General features: G+C 49.9%; 1 protein-coding gene across 1 annotated transcript in view; it reads left to right on the forward strand.

The window, feature by feature from the left end:
• Positions 1–16,462, forward strand: part of CCDC12 (coiled-coil domain containing 12) — a 46,504-nt gene extending 30,042 nt beyond the window's left edge. Inside the window, exons 3-8 of the mRNA XM_063147587.1 lie at positions 1,160–1,233; positions 8,565–8,644; positions 10,586–10,647; positions 10,772–10,806; positions 12,083–12,159; positions 14,476–16,462. Coding sequence (XP_063003657.1) covers positions 1,160–1,233; positions 8,565–8,644; positions 10,586–10,647; positions 10,772–10,806; positions 12,083–12,159; positions 14,476–14,555 — 408 coding nt within the window. The 3' untranslated portion in view covers positions 14,556–16,462. The remainder of the gene's footprint in view (positions 1–1,159; positions 1,234–8,564; positions 8,645–10,585; positions 10,648–10,771; positions 10,807–12,082; positions 12,160–14,475) is intronic.
• Positions 16,463–17,185: the final 723 nt, after the last annotated feature.

Consider the following 17,185-nt stretch of genomic DNA (forward strand, 5'->3'; position numbering starts at 1 on the left):
TTATGTAGCATGAGGCTGTTTAAATTTTTTGGTAAATGAATTCCATTAATGCATTCACAATGTCATGCTCTTCCAGAGGTTTCTGTAAGATTATTTCTCTCCTTCCAATAAAGTACAGCAGAAAAGTTGTCCAAATATGAATGATTAACCTATTAAACTGGAGATAGTTCACCTTGCAATAATTTCATAATTATCTATCTAGGATGTGTTTCTAATAGTATAACCAAATCAGTATTTTTTATATATATATATAACTGTAAAACTAATCTGAAAAGTTGCTATTCTAGAAATGAAACCTCCATCTGGTTGTAAATATTAAGATTATACCAGCAAGAATGAGTCTTTTGGTTTTTTTTAATTTTTAAGATGTATTGATTCCTGTTCTAATGTTGTTCCCTGCCTCGATCCAAAGGGAGAGGCGGGTAAGAAATAAAATTATTATTATTATTATTATTATTATTATTATTATTATTATTATTATTATTATTTGGTAACTCTGAGTTGTGTAAAATATAGTGAGGAAGAGTGCACTTTTTTGGGGGGAAGTCACATGATTAAATCGAGTCGTTCTGAGTAGTAATTTAAATCGTGATTTAAATCAAATTGATTTAAATCAAATCCACCCTGATTCTGGCATTCATCATGTTCTACAAACAGTTCCAGCATTCCTCTCTCGTTCCTATCACCTGACAATGCAACCCAGACCCGTAGCTGCGGGCTGGGGGACGGTGGTGGCCACTTTTTAAAAAATTGTTCCAATAAAAAGTCCTATTTGAAACAGCACCTCTGTTTAGTATTCCTCCCGGCTTGTTGCTTGCTTTGAATCTGCTAAGGGAGCACCAGTAATGAAAGTGTAACCGCTGTGCACAACCCAGCCACCACCATGGAGTTAATTCATTTCCCCCTTGCTGTTTTTTGCCTCTTCCATTTCTCTTGTGTAGGCAGGTCACAGTGAGAAATTGCAGAGGGAGCAGTCTAGAGTGAAACAAGATTAAGCCCAAACACAGCCCAGGATGTGGAGTTGTGGCCTGCGACATCATCTACGTGCCATTCTTGCCTCGTCTCAGTTCTCACCTTGCTGTGCCAAGCTAGCAAACCTTCAGGCATGATGGGATGCTTCATTTAACCAAAGGTTCTTTCTTTTCTCTCCCCCACCCAGAATAAAGACGATGGTGCACCAGAGGTCAAGCAGTTCAGAAGCGACAACGCAGAGGAAGAGACAGGAAAGCATAAGTACGTTTCTGGTTATTCTCTCTTTATCCGTGACTTAAACAGTGTCCTGGCTCCGTGGTCCAGTATTGACGTTAACATGGGCTCCTTGCGAATCACATTTGCAAACTGGGAGACAGGAGTTGGACTGCCTGTTCCCTCCTGCTCAGAAGGAAACTGGCTTTTCCTGTTACTGTGTACAAGGTAAACGAGCCGCGAGACGGCGTGTTACATGATCCCGAGGGTGGTGAATAATGAATGACTCTGCTATTGCATTCCTTGTTTTTGCTGGCTAAGGCTAATCAGTGGAGCATCCTGTAAAACAGAGACCCCAAGAGGCAGGCTGGTGTCTTATCCTCTACATCACAGGAGACGGGGTTGTAGAAATGTTGAGCCGGGTAAAGAACACACACGTTTGAGTTGTCTAATTGGACCTGCGGATGAAAACATGCTGACAGATGACTGACTCACCGCTCTTCTTCTTTAAAAACATCCAATGATGGAGATTCCGTTACTTCCCTGAGGCTGTGGGTTTTGTGGCTTGAAGGTTCTTCCAGTGAGAAGTGCTTTCCTAAGACAGTGTGCTGCCATCTGTACCCATTATGACACTGAAAAAATCCAGGCACCTGGTTGCCCAAGTATCAAAAGAATTTGATACTGTCTGCTCAGAATGTCCTGGTGCCTAGTTACTTTAAATATTATTTTAGCCCTCCATTTCCAGTCCTACTCCCTCTCCAGACATCACCCTGCAAAGTTACATGAGAGGAGCTTAACAACATATTCCTAATATTTTTCAGGACGGGGAGGAGGATTTATTGCATTTCTATACCACCCCGTAACCGAAGCTCTCTGGGCGGTTTACAAAGAGTAAAAATAAAATAGAAGCCAACATGGATTTGTCAAGAACAAGTCCTGTCAGACTAATTTGATCTCATTTTTTGATCGGGTAACCTCCCTTGTGGACTGTGGGAATGCTGTGGACGTCATATATCTTGACTTCAGCAAAGCTTTTGACAAAGTACCACATGACATTCTGATTAACAAACTAGCTAAAAGTGGGCTAGATGGAACAACTATTAGGGGGATTCACAGTTGGCTACAGAATCGGACTCAAAGAGTACTCATCAATGGAACCTTCTGAAACTGGGGAGAGGCAATGAGTGGGGTACCGCAGGGCTCAGTCCTGGGCCCAGTGCTCTTCAACATTTTTATTAATGATTTGGACGAGGAGGTGCAGGGAACGCTTATCATATTCGCAGATGACACAAAATTGGGTGGGATAGCGAATATCGTGGAAGACAGAAACAAACTTCAAAGTGATCTTGATAGGCTGGAGTGCTGGGCTGAAAACAACAGGATGAAATTTAATAGGGATAAATGCGAAGTTCTACATTTAGGAAATAGAAACCAAATACACAGTTACAAGATGGGGGATACTTGGCTCAGCAATACTACAAACGAGAAGGATCTTGGAATTGTTGTAGATTGCAAGCTGAATATGAGCCAACAGTTATGGTTTGACTGCTCAAAGTTGCTTTTAGATATATGTCGTCTCTGTGTATACTGTTTGTGTGTTTTATGAAAATAGTTTTTAAACACTGCGTACTTTATTTTATAGAATCATAGAATAGCAGAGTTGGAAGGGGCCTACAAGGCCATCGAGTCCAACCCCCTGCTCAGTGCAGGAATCCACCCTAAAGCATCCCTGACAGATGGTTGTCCAGCTGCCTCTTGAAGGCCTCTAGTGTGGGAGAGCCCACAACCTCCCTAGGTAACTGATTCCATTGTCGTACTGCTCTAACAGTCAGGAAGTTTTTCCTGATGTCCATCTGGAATCTGGCTTCCTTTAACTTGAGCCCGTTATTCCGTGTCCTGCACTCTGGGAGGATTGAGAAGAGATCCTGGCCCTCCTCTGTGTGACAACCTTTTAAGTATTTGAAGAGTGCTATCATGTCTCCCCTCTATCTTCTCTTCTCCAGGCTAAACATGCCCAGTTCTTTCAGTCTCTCTTCATAGGGCTTTGTTTCCAGACCCCTGATCATCCTGGTTGCCCTCCTTTGAACACGCTCCAGCTTGTCTGCATCCTTCTTGAATTGTGGAGCCCAGAACTGGACGCAATACTCTAGATGAGGCCTAAGCAGGGCCGAATAGAGAGGAACCAGTACCTCGCGTGATTTGGAAGCTATACTTCTATTAATGCAGTCCAAAATATCATTTGCCTTTCTTGCAGCCACATCGCACTGTTGGCTCATATTCAGCTTGCGATCTACAACAATTCCAAGCTCCTTCTCGTTTGTAGTATTGCTGAGCCAAGTATCCCCCATCTTTTAACTGTGCCTTTGGTTTCTATTTTCTAAATGTAGAACTTGGCATTTATCCCTATTGAATTTCATCCTGTTGTTTTCAGCCCAGCACTCCAGCCTATCCAGATCACTTTGAAGTTTGTTTCTGTCTTCCAGGGTATTAGTTATCCCACCCAATTTGGTGTCATCTGGAAATTTGAAAGAAACAGGATAAAAGATGGAGTTCACACTACAGGAGCTCAGTAGGGTTGAGGTCCAAACAGCTGGACGCACCAAAAAGGCTGCTTTACATGATACTGTTGTGATGAAATTGTTGTGAACCGCTTTGGGAGACGGGCTGGGAAATCTGGGCCCCCAACGTCTCTGTTTCCCCCCCTTTTTCTTCCGTGCTGTTTTCACCTTGTGGTGAAGGGCGGCATGCAGATGTTCAGGGAGGGGATCTGATGCTAGACGCTTGGTTCTCCTCCTTCCCCCCCCCCCCCCCCCCCGTGTGACACGCTGCATATTTCAAGAACTCTCCCGGGACCCTCTTGCCGGTAACAGCCAGCGCTGCTAATTGCGTGTGGCAGGTCTGAGAAAGAGAGCGAGAGCGAGAGAGTGCATTGCGTCTAGTGGTTAATTAAAAGGCATTCAGATCAGTTCATTTGGACAGGCTCGAGAAATGTAATAAGTCACAAGGCCTGGCGGTGGCTGGAGCTGGTGTGTTGGTTTTCTCTCTTGGTTCAGATGCTGTAGGACAGCCTTCCCTAACCTGGTGCCCTCCTGGGGATGATGGGAGTTGCAGTCCGACACAACTAGAGGGCACCAGGTTGGGCAAGGTTGCTGTAAAATGGAACAAAGTCCTGCCAGTTTTTACTTCCGGGGCCAAATGAAGAAAAATCCTTGCTGAGAGAGAGGCAGCGTAGAGTTTCCCAACAAAGAGCATAGGACCATGAAGAGGTGTCCCTCCCAAAAGACATTGGCAAATCTTTTCAGATTTGAAGCTCCAGCTGTCTTAGGCCCTCTGTTTTTTGGTTGTCCTGATAATTGTGATGTAGTTTTCCCCAATCTGTGTGGCGGGCCTCTCGCCCCCTGAAGTGAGAGGGCACGCATGCCACCATCGCCGCCATCGCCTCCCCTATTGCCGCTGCCCCCTCCCCGCAGTGCCTGTTTCCCCCTCCCCTTCCCACCTATGTGCAGTCTAACCCAGTGGTCTTCAACTGGTCCAGACCCGAGACGCACCTCGGACTCCAAACCAGCGACACGGGACCCACTTCCACAGTTGCCCATCATGGCGTCAACACCTTTGCCGTGACCCATCTGGACTGATCTCGTGACCCACTTTTGGGTCACGACCCCCGCAGTTGAAGGCCCCCGATCGAACCCATCTCACGATGGCGGGGTTTAGTACAGGCCTTGGGCTCAAATGTGACATGACACCTAGTGGGCGGAGGCGGTGTGGTTAGCCATGCCGGTTTCTCGGGCGCAGAGTGGAGGGAGAGGGGCCCTTCGCCCTTTCAGCTTCCTTCACCCCACCAATTTGGAGAGCGATAAAAACAGAATTCGGACAGTCCAAGTTTGCATCACGCTGCGACATTTAATCAAAGCAATATTTTCGTGCAATATTGGTTGCTGCAACGTTCTGTTGCTACCTGCTTTGTGAAATACGGCACAGCCGAAGTGCTGGGATTGAGTCCTGACTTCCCGTGCCGTTCCACTTCCTCTGCAAATGGGCTGGAATGATCATCCGCTTCACATTGCCACGGAAGGACATGAGCAGCTCCACACCTGGCGCTTTGCCCTGTGGTCCGAAAGTGGCTGCCCAGGAGCTTGTGAGGTTGGAGAGTCCAAACCTTGACTTCGTGTCCGGGGTCAGCAAACTTGTGTCTGGTCTTGGTGAGCCAACCGTGATTGTCTGTTAGCCGGCTCTAAAGCCTCATTCTACTACAATGCTACTGTGCACTAGAAGACGGGCAGTCTCTTATTATTATTTATTTATTTAGAATATTTATATACCGCTCCCCATTGAAAAATTTCGGAGCGGTGTACAAGGTAAAATGAAAATAAAAACAGAATAAAAACAGTTAAAACAAAATTTTAAAAGAAGCAAAAACCAGAAATCCAAGGCTGCATGTTAAAGAAAGGCTTCTTGGAATAAAGATGTTTTCAGGAGGCGCCGAAAGGAGTACAAGGTCGGAGCCTGCCTGACCTCCAGAGGCAGGGAGTTCCACAGGAGGGGGGCCACCACGCTGAAGGCTCTTCCCCTTGTGGATTCCAATCGGAGGATGGATCTAGGTGGAACCACCAGGAGCAGGCCCTCGGATGACCTCAGTGACCGGGCAGGTTGGTAGGGGAGAAGGCGCTCTCTCAGGTATCCTGGTCCCAAGTTGTTCAGGGCTCTGTACACAAGTACAAGAACCTTCAACCTGGCCCGGTAGCGAATAGGCAGCCAGTGCAGCTCCCTCAGCAGAGGAGTTCCATGCTGGAAAGGGGCAGCTCCAGACAACAGCCGAGCTGCAGCATTCTGCACTAGCTCTAGCTTCCAGAGCAGCTTCAAGGGCAGCCCCACACAGAGCGCGTTGCAGTAATCCAATCTTGAGGTTACCAATGCCTGTACCACCGTGGTCAAACTATCCCTGTCCAGGAGAGGCCGTAGTTGGCGAACCAACCGAAGATGGTGAAAGGCACTCCGAGCTGTGGCAGCTACTTGAGCCTCCAACGACAGAAATGGGTCTAAGAGTACCCCCAAACTACGAACCTGTTCTTTCAGAGGCAGTGCAACCCCATCCAGAGCAGGCCATGAGCCTGTCTCTTAGGCTGGCTGGAGGCTGGCTGGGACCCATAGAAATAGTTGCTCTGGCTAAGGGGTCACTTGCTCACTTCAGCCCCATGTGCATGGAAAGCACAAGATGTTACCCAGCTGCAGATGTCAGTGGAGGCTGGTAGCTCTGATGTTAATGGGGTGGTGAATCCGCTCCAGGTTTCAGTCAGAACCAATTACCCTAAAGGAGCTATCCAGGGATAGCTTTTTTAGAGTTCTGGCTGGTTCTGACTGAAACCTGGGGGTGGCTTCACCGCCCCATTAACATCAGAGCCACCAGCCTCCACTGGCAGATGTTCTTCGACTTCTCCACTGGTACAAAACACGTTTGCCCACAATGTGCAGCCCTATGCACATTTACCTGGGAGGAAGTCTCATTGAACTCAGCGGTGCTTGCCTCTGAGTAAGCGTGCCTAGGAAGAGATAATAGGGAATAACGAGAACAATAATATGTGCTTTGAATGAAGAGCGAGGGAGGGCACCTAAGCAAATGAGCAACACTCTGCTATACACCTGGAATTTATTTGTTCAGAGCGGTAAAGCAGCAGTTTCTGCAGCTGAAACTCTCCCCACGGCCTGAGTTCGATCCCAGTGGAAGCTGGTTTCAGGCAGCCAGCTCGGGTCGACTCAGCCTTCCATCCTCCCGAGGTCGGTAAAATGAGTACCCAGTTAGCTGGGGGAAAGGTAATAACGGCCAGGGAAGGCAACGGCAAACCACCCCGCTATAAGGCCTGCCAAGAAAACGTCAGCGAAAGCTGGCGTCCCTCCAAGAGTCAGTAATGACTCAGTGCTTGCACGAGAGGTTCCTTTCCTTCTCTGTTCACATTCAAGAATACACAAAGGTTAATTAAGGATAGCAGTTCAGAGAGATGCTCAGTCAATCCCCAGGCCATGGGCTGCCCCACTTGCCCACCCCCTATGCAGCACGCAGCCCCTGTGGTGGGACGTGCCAGTCCAGGGAACAGTAGGTGGGCACAGGTGTGTGCTACAACACAGTCCCGTTCTTACATCCACTCCTGTTGCTGCTCTTCTTCCTTTTCTGAGCGCAAGGCCGGGCATCCTAAACCATTTTTGTAGTCTGTGGGCACAATAACCACATTGAGAGAGCGTTGTGGTTATTTATTTATTTATTACATTTATATACCGCCCCATAGCCGAAGCTCTCTGGGCGGTTTACAAAAGTTTAAAACAGGGAACGTTAAAAAGAAATATACAGAATTTAAAACCACAAAATACGTACAAAATCAGACAGCTTCGGCTATTGGGCGGTATAAAAATGTAATTAAATAAATGAATGAATAAATAAATTTAAAAACAACTATTCTGGGGGGTCAGTTAAAAAACTCAGCATATGCTGTTAAATGCTGTTAAATGCCTGGGAGAAGAGAAAAGTCTTGACTTGGCGCCGAAAAGATAACCATGTTGGTGCCAGGCGAGCCTCGTCGGGGAGGTCATTCCATAGTTGTGGTTGCTCTCACAATGGCTGCTATGTGTCTGTGTGGGGTGGGTGGGTGTCTGGGGGCTTGCCCATTCACAAAATGGCCAGTTACAAAACACCCATTTCCCAGTGAGACTGCAAGAAAGGTAACTTGCCCGGGATCCTAATTACATGAGAGAGGTGGGGGTCTGTGATCCAAAACACAAAAACACTCTTTAATTTGAACCTAAATCAAGATGGTGCCACTGGAGGGCAGCACTTCGCTTTGAAGCATGCCCGTCGCCACAATATATATATATATATATATATATATTTATATTTAAAGTAACAAATAAAAAGCAGTCGGGGGCAGGGAGCCTGGTGGGCACCAAGAAAGGTGTCCACGGGCTCCTTGGTGCCCTTGGGCACCACGTTGGAGATCCCAGCCCTAGGGAAGCTCCCAGCTCCCAGGGAAATGCATGTAACACCAACACAGGCTAGCGTTGCCAGCAGCCTGGGTTTCCCCCCCCCCCCCCCCCGCGCTGGTCCTCTGTGGAGTGCTGGGTACAGCCTGTCTTTCCTTCCTGACGGAATGCAAATTGCAGGCAGGGGCTGCAGACAGCCTGGAGTTTCCTCCTCCTGCTGCTGCTGTTGTCGAAGGCCAGATGCTGTGCGCAACGAGGTGTGCCTGGCTCATTGTCACTATCCAGCCTGGGGGGGGGGGGATATTCTAACTCAGCGCTTCGCTAGCGACCCAATCGCGCCACTCATCCTCCAGCTGGGCAGCGAGGCGGAAGAGTTGACGCTTCTCTGTTCGCTTCCTGCCCTTTCCTAGGGAGCTCAAGTTGCGGAATTACGCTCCGGAAGACGACGAGCTCAAGGGACGGGTGGTGCCTCAAGCCAAGCCTACTTCAGGTAGGTGCCTCATGCAGAATGGAGAGCGTGAAGGAGGAGGAGGAGCTGTGCTGAAGCAGGCCGGAGTGGTGTCTAGTCCGGGGGTCTCTTTCAGCCCAGCGGCCAAATTCCATTTTGGAGAAAATCCAGGGGTGTGTGTGTGTGTGTGCCAAAGGCAGAACAGGGTGAGGTTGAAGCCAAGATACCCCAAATGCCAGTATGGTTTAGCTTAAAGCTTTATGGCTTAGGGGGAAACCTAAAAGGAACCTTTTAGAATAAGGGGGGGGGGAAATGTGAATGTCGGGAAGCCATCAAACAATTATTGGGGGGGGGGTGAGGGGAAGAGAGAGGGGGAATGCCCCCCTAGGAAACCCGGAGGGCTGGATTTGACCATTGGGGCTGAGGTCCAACACCTCTGGTCTAGTCTCTCATTCTTTTCAATGGCATTCTCGAACCAGAAGTCTCCAGGAGGCCCACAAGGGCCAGTAACAGACTTTCTTGTTTATTGCCCGGTTTATTCCGAGGCACACGGCCACTGAACATGGAGGCTCCATTAAAGTCCCGTGGCAAATAGCCATTAAGAGCCGGAGTCCTGAAGAGTAAATCTGATATGATCGGAGACAAAGATTTCGCCTGCATAGTTGCTCCTGATCTGCTCTGAGCCCAGACAGTGAGACAGCTGGTGTCGATCAGAACAAATAGATGCGCTACAGAGCAAGGGGATTTCTCTTCCCTTTTTGAATGCAGTTGCTGTAAACACACATATCAAAGCAGTTTCTTTCCCAAAAAGGCGTCTTGGGAATTGTAGCACCACTCAAGAACTAGAGGCCTCTGGTAGTATGTTGTAGGGCTGTGATCCGCTTCTCCATGGACCGGACAAGCAGAAGCGGATCGGGGGGCTTCGCCTCCCCTTAAGGTGGAGGCGAAGAGGATCAGGGGAGCAGCAGAGTGTCGTGGAGCGGATCGAGGTGAAGGCGGATCCTTCACCTCGATCCGGAGCTCTGCAAAAAAGGTAAGGGGGGATTACTTGGCCCTGCCGCTGCCGTCCGTGCGGTGACGGCGGCAGAGCCAGGTAAGGGGGCAAGGGGGAGGGGGGTCTTACCTGAATCCGTCTGCAGTCCCGCGGCTGCTTCAACTGAGCCCAAGGACTCAAACAGGAAGACCAGGCCGCAGACTTCCTGTATGAGTCCTCGGGCTCAGTTGAAGCAGCTGCGGGACCGCAGACGGACGCAGGTAAGGGGGAGGAGGGGGGGGGTTACCTGGCCCTGACGCCACCCATGCGGCGACGGCAGCAGAGCCAGGTAAGGGGGCAAGGGGGAGGGGGGGTCTTACCTGCGTCCGTCCTGGCCCGTCGCCGGCTTCACTAGAGCCCGCGGCTCAATCTGGAAGTGTAGGCCGCAAGCGGGGCCTACACTTCACGGTTGAGCCCCAGGCTCTAGTGAAGCCGGCGACGGGCTGGGACGGACGCAGGTAAGGGGGAGGAGGGAGGGGGGCCTTACCTGACGCCACCCCCCCCGCCGCTGCGGAGCTCCGATTTGGAGCCGGAGCTCTGCCACGGAGCGGGGCGGACCCTAGGCGGATCAAGGCGGAGCGGAGCGGGCCCGATCCGGAAGTTGCGAATCGGGAAGAGAAGAGGATCGGGGGGTCCGCACACAGCCCTAGTATGTTGTGTCCTTTGACGCGGCAACACCCCAACCCAGACGCCTTCCAGATGTGTAATGCAACTCCCATCACCCCCTGCCCAGTTGGGAAGAGGGAATTCCTTAATTCAGGTGGTTTCGGTTTGTACTCAAGGAGTAGCCTTGCATTCATTCCCTTCGGTCGCCAGTCCTCAGCCGCTGGGAATTCTCAAACAAGCATCTCAACCTCTTCGACCTTCAGCAGGGCTATGTCTTTTCTGCTCACCTGGTGATATTCAGTTTCCTGTGCCGTAACATCCTGCTGTCTCCTTCTGCCCATTAGTGGAAGACAAGGTGAAAGACCAGCTGGAGGCAGCCAAGCCTGAGCCTATCATTGAAGAAGTGGTACGTGTGGCTCCTCCGTCTCCATTGAACATGCTCCGTCGCGATGGGGGAATTAACAGTGTTCAATGAGGGATTCTTATGTTTACGTGTGTGTTTTCTCCCCCGCACCCCGCCCCTTTCCTAGGATTTGGCAAATCTCGCACCCAGAAAACCTGACTGGTGAGTAAGAAGGTTTTGAAGGGTATTCTCTGGGGGAATTCTCCAGGGAATTGCACGGCTATTAAAAGCCGCTTCCCTGCAAGCCAGGTGGATCTTGGAACGCTGCTGCCTGAAAACGCGGGGCTTTGGCAAGCCTCCCAGACGGTCCCAGGAAGCGTTGTGGGACATAATTGTTTTGGTTTGGGCTTGGCGTGTGGAAGGGATAAGTTAGGATTGTTCTCGCGGTGGATGTCGTGTTTTAGAATGGAGGCTTGCTTAGGGTGCCCTTAGCTCAGCCTTCCTCAACCTGGGGCGCTCCAGATGTGTTGGACTACAGCTCCCAGAATGCCCCAACCAGCTGGCTGGGGCATTCTGGGAGATGCAGTCCAACACATCTGGAGCGCCCCAGGTTGAGGAAGGCTGCTTAGCCAAATGTCTGTGGGGGTTGCAAAGGAGAGGGGTTTGGGGTGTGCAGCAAACCTTCCCTTCCATCCTGTGACATGGGATACTGTGTCCTGGAACAAGACACGTCCTGGTGCCATTTTGAGAGAGGTTTGCTGGCTGCATTTTAAACCTTTTGCCACTCTTACGGCGGAATGTATCGGGGTGCGTGTGTGTGTGTGTTTCCCTACTGGTTACCAGAGTTAAATTTCTGATCACCCCAGGCGAGCACATTGGTAGGCCACAGAGGGGCACCTAAGGTGCAAATGTCAGCCCTGACACCTTCTGGAGGAAGTTTAAACTTCTTTTTGGAGACGTATGTTCAGGATCTAAGGTCTTACTAGAATTGGTCTAACTCTTTTTTTAAAGGTCTTTTAAAAATATTTGTTCGGTTTAGTGTCTTCTGTCCTTTTTATACATAATAGTGATGCGTAGGGGTGGTGTTTTTTTGTACTTGAATGTTATAAAGTAGTTCTCGGCTCTGAGCACTTCTGGTAATTGAGTGAGCCATAAATCAAGTGTTTCCTCAAGGGACTGGCAATTCAATGCAAACAGTTCCTGTTTTTTTTTTGGTGTGTGCTTACGCCTGCTCCTTTTGTACCCATCGGAAGAGACCTCCACAACCGTCCCAGGCCCGCGTGTGCAGGGTCCTCGTTTCCCCTTGACCCCCTCCCCGGGTGCCACTCACACCAAGGGCTGGGTCTTGCTGCCTGCCTGCCTGCCCGGTGGAGCTTGTAGCCCTGATGCCGGACTGGCATTCAAGGATTCTGCCTTCCCCTTCCCCTCCTTCAGGGTGTGGGCCACGTGTGCGCGCCTGGGCTCGTTTCGTTTCAATTTCCTCCTTTTTGCTCCTCAGGGACTTGAAGCGAGATGTAGCCAAGAAACTGGAGAAGCTGGAGAAGCGCACGCAAAGGGCCATTGCTGAGCTCATCCGTGAGTGGTTGTCTGCAGGTGGACATGTGGCTGGAAGCCAGGCTGAAGGGGTGGGGGTGGGTCAGACCATCCAGCAGACCTCCTGTCCAGCTGACTTTGGTGTATGCTCAGTCTCTGCCCTCACGAGAGGACCCAGGGGCCCATGCTTAAGTTGTCCTTCTTGTGTCCTTCTCCCGTGATGCTTTGGACTGGGGTTGTCTGGGGAAAAGGGGCCGTGTGGGGCGAAGCAGGGCTGGACAGGCCTATTGTGTTTTCCACGTGAGCCCTGAGCTCCATCAACCGGAGACAGGTGCAGAAAAGCGGCTCAGAGCTCAGGAACAGGGTGCCCCTGAGCACATGCTCAGCTGAGGAATTTGTCAGAACCAGAACCAAGCTCACAAGTCTTTCCACACATCAGTCCACTCCTGGTTTTTCCCCAATCGTCCTTTTTTAACATCCGAATCTAGTAGGAAAAAAAGCTTTTTTAAATTATTGCCGGTGGAGGTTGGTGGCTCCAAAGTCAGTGAGGTGGTGAATCTGTTCCAGGCCAGTTAGAGCTCTAAAGGACCTATCCGAGGTGTGAACCTGTCCTAAAGAGTTCTGACTGGAGCTGGGAAAAGGGCAGAAAAGGGCAACTAGAACGATTAAGGGGCTGGAGCGTCTCCCTAATGAGGGAAGGTTACGTCAACTGGGATTGTTTAGCTTGGAAACAAGGAGGCTAAGGGGAGACCTGATAGAGATGTACCAAATTGTGCATGGTGTGGAGAATATGGAGAGGGAGACATTTTTCTCCGTCTCTCAAAATACTAGAACCCAATTGGGTCATCCCATGAAGCTGATTGGTGGGAGATTCAGGAAAAATAAACAGAAGTACTTCTTCATAGAGTGCATAGTTAAATTATGAAATTTGCTACCACAAGATGTAGGGTTGGATGGCTTTAAAAGGGGGTTGGATAAATTCCTGGAGGTGAAGGCTATTAATGGCTACTAGCCCTGATGGTTGTGTGCTATCACCAGTATTCAAGGCAGTAAGCCTGTGTGCACCAGTTGCTGGGGAACATGGGTGGGAGGGTGCTGTTGCACCACCATGTCCTGCTTCTTCATCCCTGGCCAATGGCGGGTTGGCTGCTGTGTGAACAGAGTGCTGGACTAGATGGACCCTTGGTCTGATCCAGCATCAGGGCTCTTCTGATGTTCTTATGACTGGCTTTTAACTGAAAGCTGGGGTGGATCCACCGCCCCACTGATCTAGGATCCACCAGCCTCCTCTGGTTATTGCTTCTGTTAGGAATATTGGGAGTCAGGAACCCCTGCAGAGCTACAGCAAGATGCTCAGAGATCTACCAGTAGATCCCAGCCTACCTTTTCCTCTGCCCCCAGCATAGAGGCTAGAGCAGGCTTTCCTACCGTGGCATCTTCCAGATGTGTTGAAATACAACTCCCATCATTCCCAACCAGGCTGGGGATGACGGGAGTTGTAGGTCAGCATTAGAGAAGGATGGGTTAGCGCGCCAGTTTAGGATGGGAGAGACAAGGGTTCCAATCCCCACTCGACTGCGAAGCTCACCACGTGGCTCTGAGGCTGTCAGGATTTCTCAGCTTAACCCACCTCCCAGGGAGGTTTGTTTATTTATTTATTTATTTATTTATTTATTTATTTATTTATTATTGCATTTATATCCCACCTTTTTTCCTCCAAGGAACCCAAGGCGGCCTACATAATCCTCCTCTCCATGTTATCCTCACAACAACAACCCTGTGAGGTAGGGTTGGGCTGAGAGCCTGTGACTGGCCCAAAGCCACCCAGTGGGTTTCCATGGCCGAGTGGGGGGGACTAGAACCCGGATCTCCCGACTCCCAGTCTGACACTTCAGCCGCTACGCCACACTGGCTCGGTTGTGCAGATGAAGCGGGAGGCGCTGTGTGTGCGCTGCCTCGCCCTCCTCGGGGGTCAAGGTGGCATACAAATGTGGCAAATGCATAGAAGCCCCTCTATTCTCAGGCTGCCTCCCGGAGGGAATAGTGCTGTGCCAGCATAACTGAGTTAGGGGCGCAGTTGGCAGGCAGCTCTTGGTGGCTGCACAGACGTCCGTCGGAGGGATGCCCGGTCACTTTCATTATGGGATCCTTCTTGACGGGAACGTTGGGTCACCTTTTGTGTGTGCTCAGGTTCATAGCCAGGATGCTGCACCTGCCCAATGGGGAAGGTGGGCTTGCTGGCAGCCAGCTTGGCCTTGCGTTTCTGGTGACGCTTCCCAGGCTCTGAGCATCACTGAGACGGCGTCTGGTCCATCTGCTCACTGCTTCGTGGTGTGTGTGTGTGTGTTTCCCTCACAGGAGAGAGGTTAAAGGGCCAAGAGGAGAACCTGGCATCGGCGGTTGACTCAGCCCAACAGGATGGAAGCGATTCAGACTGAAGCGGCTTCTCGCGAAGCGGATCCCCTTGGTCCGACCCTGCAAGGCAAGGTTTGCCCGAGGTGGTCTGTTAGGAAGATTCCTTAACCTTCTTTCGGATGCCGGACTGTGGTGGAACAAGGGGCCCAAATGTATTTGACGCCAATCTGCAAAGCGCAAGGGTGCAAGCGAAGGTGTTCTGTGCCTTCTCTGGGCAGGTGTTATGGGGGGTGTTACTAGTACTCTGGAAGCTTCTTGGAGAGCTGTTGTCGTGGAGGAAAGAACAGGGAGCATGGAAAAAGGACGAGGCTGCGGAAGTGACCCATCATCTCTTACAGGCAGATAGTTTTTAGGACCCCAAAGCAAAGGAAAAGTGAGCAGAACAATATCCAAAGAGAACCCAAGTATAAAATCCTTTTAAGGACATGCCCCTAATACAGCTCTCTCCCCCCCCCCCCATGGTGTCCTCCAGATGTGTTGGTCAGCAAGTCCTGTCATGGGCCATACTAGCTGGGAATGTTGGGAGTTGGAGTCCAAGACATCTGGAGGACCTCAGCTTGGAGAAGGCTGCCCTAATGTGAGATACCGCAACGTGGATGAGAGACGGCCCCTGAAACAATCCCACGTGTATCTGCGTGTCTGCAAGTGCCAACGTAGAACTGACTGTCATCAGCACTCAAAAGAGCGATAGGATCTGCAATAAATAAATAAATCCTTGGATCCTCTTCTGGGAAAATTCTAACCTGTCTGCTGTACTCCTTCAAGTGTTCCTGCATGTCGAGAAGTTGGATGTGCATCGGTTATCCATGTATGCCGCCGTGGGGGTGGGCGACCTCTTTTGGTCCGGGGCCCAGATTGCCCCCTGGATCAAGTCTCTTCCCCAAAGTCCCTCCCTTCTCTTCCCATGACATCATCAGCACTGCCCCCACCCATTTCCCCCTCCCCCCCATGCAGAGAGAGCCGCTGAGCTCCGTGTCTCTTTGCACAGGGAACGACGCGGCGGAATTGGCAAACTCCTTCCTGCTTCTTTATATCTTGCTCAGAACACAAGCGGTGCAGGAAGGGACTCAGCCGAAACTTTCAGGAGCCAGCTCCTGCAAGCTCCAGCCAAGTGGTGCGGGGAATGCCCAGTTTTTTTTTAATCTCCACCCCTGTGCTTTTAAAAACACACACACTCTAATTTGGTGGCTATGAAGTGTGGTGTTGCAGGAGACATTCCCAGGTGCAGCATAGGAGGCTCTACCAAGTTTGGGCAGAAAGCATCGGGTGGATTTAGTTGACAATCTTGGCATCTCTTGAATCCATTTCCTTGCCAATGATGTCATGCCTCAGGGAGAAATGGGAGGCTGATTTCCAGTAGGAGTGTTGGGACACGCCAGACCGGCAACATTCCTTTGAAAACCTTATCCAGGACTTGAGGTCATCCCCGGAGTCCAGCCTCCTCGCAGGAGTCACTGGAACGAAGTTGGCCTTTTTGGCTTCCAGGTGGACCAAGAGCCACCATTCTGTAAGCAGTGTGTGCGGTTGTAAACCCCTCGCTCTTCTGTTCTCAGCTTTCTACCCCCATAACAAATTGTCCTGGTTACAACTGGCTTGTGAAAGAACTCGTCATTTGAGGGGTGATGTCACTTTATGTTAAAGTCTGGGTACCCCTAGACCAGTTCTGAGCAGGCCGGACACGGAGGAAGCCCGCGGGGATGTCTCCTGTAATAGTTTAGCCGGTAGGCAGTTGTATGTGGGTTGCTAACAGTGACCTCTTTTGCATTCTAGCCAGAGGTGTTAATTTGCACCCTTTTCGCTTTCCGTATATGTCCAGAGCTCTCTCCCCTCTGCCCCTTGAAAAATGTACGCCACCCAATTTTGTTCTTTAATCAAATTGTGCTGGGTTGTATGGATTTATTTTTTTTATAATAAAATGTTCCAGAAGTGATCCACAGTGCCTTGTGTGAACTTCCTATATTGTATCCCCTGTTGAAAAATGGCTCAACTGAGAGTCGTAGCATCTTTTGCAATGCCTTGTGCTGCATAAAAGTTTAGCAGCTGAAGAACAGTTCTGTGGAAACCTAAAGCTTTCATGTGTTCTCCACTCACAAGCTGATATGGCCTCTTTCTACTTGGCTTTTTCTTGTATACTTTTATATACTGAGGACATTATACTTATTGATCTCCAAACTGCATTGATGTAAATGAAACCAAACAGCACTGAATACACTTCAGGAGTTTCAGTGAAGGGTGTGCCAGATGTGTGTTGTTTGCATAGCTTTGATGCACAGGCATACATGGCGCACTTCCTCCTCAAGAGGAATTCAACACATTCTGTGGCGAGAAAGTCAAACAAGTCACGTGAGCGGGCGTTGGACACAAAGGACCCTGGCTTGTGAAAACAACAGAATGAAATTTAATAGGGATAAATGCCAAGTTCTACATTAGGGAATAGAAACCAAATGCACAGTTACAAGATGGGGGACACTTGGCTCAGCAGTACTACAAACGAGAAAGATCTTGGAATTGTTGTAGATCACAAGCTGAATATGAGCCAACAGTGCGATATGGCTGCAAGAAAGGCAAATGCTATTTTGGGCTGCATTAATAGAAGTATAGCTTCCAAATCACGTGAGGTACTGGTTCCTCTCTATTCGGCCCTGGTTAGGCC

This window comes from Elgaria multicarinata, chromosome 1 (genome assembly GCF_023053635.1).
Source record: "Elgaria multicarinata webbii isolate HBS135686 ecotype San Diego chromosome 1, rElgMul1.1.pri, whole genome shotgun sequence".
Classification (NCBI taxonomy): Eukaryota; Metazoa; Chordata; class Lepidosauria; order Squamata; family Anguidae; genus Elgaria; species Elgaria multicarinata.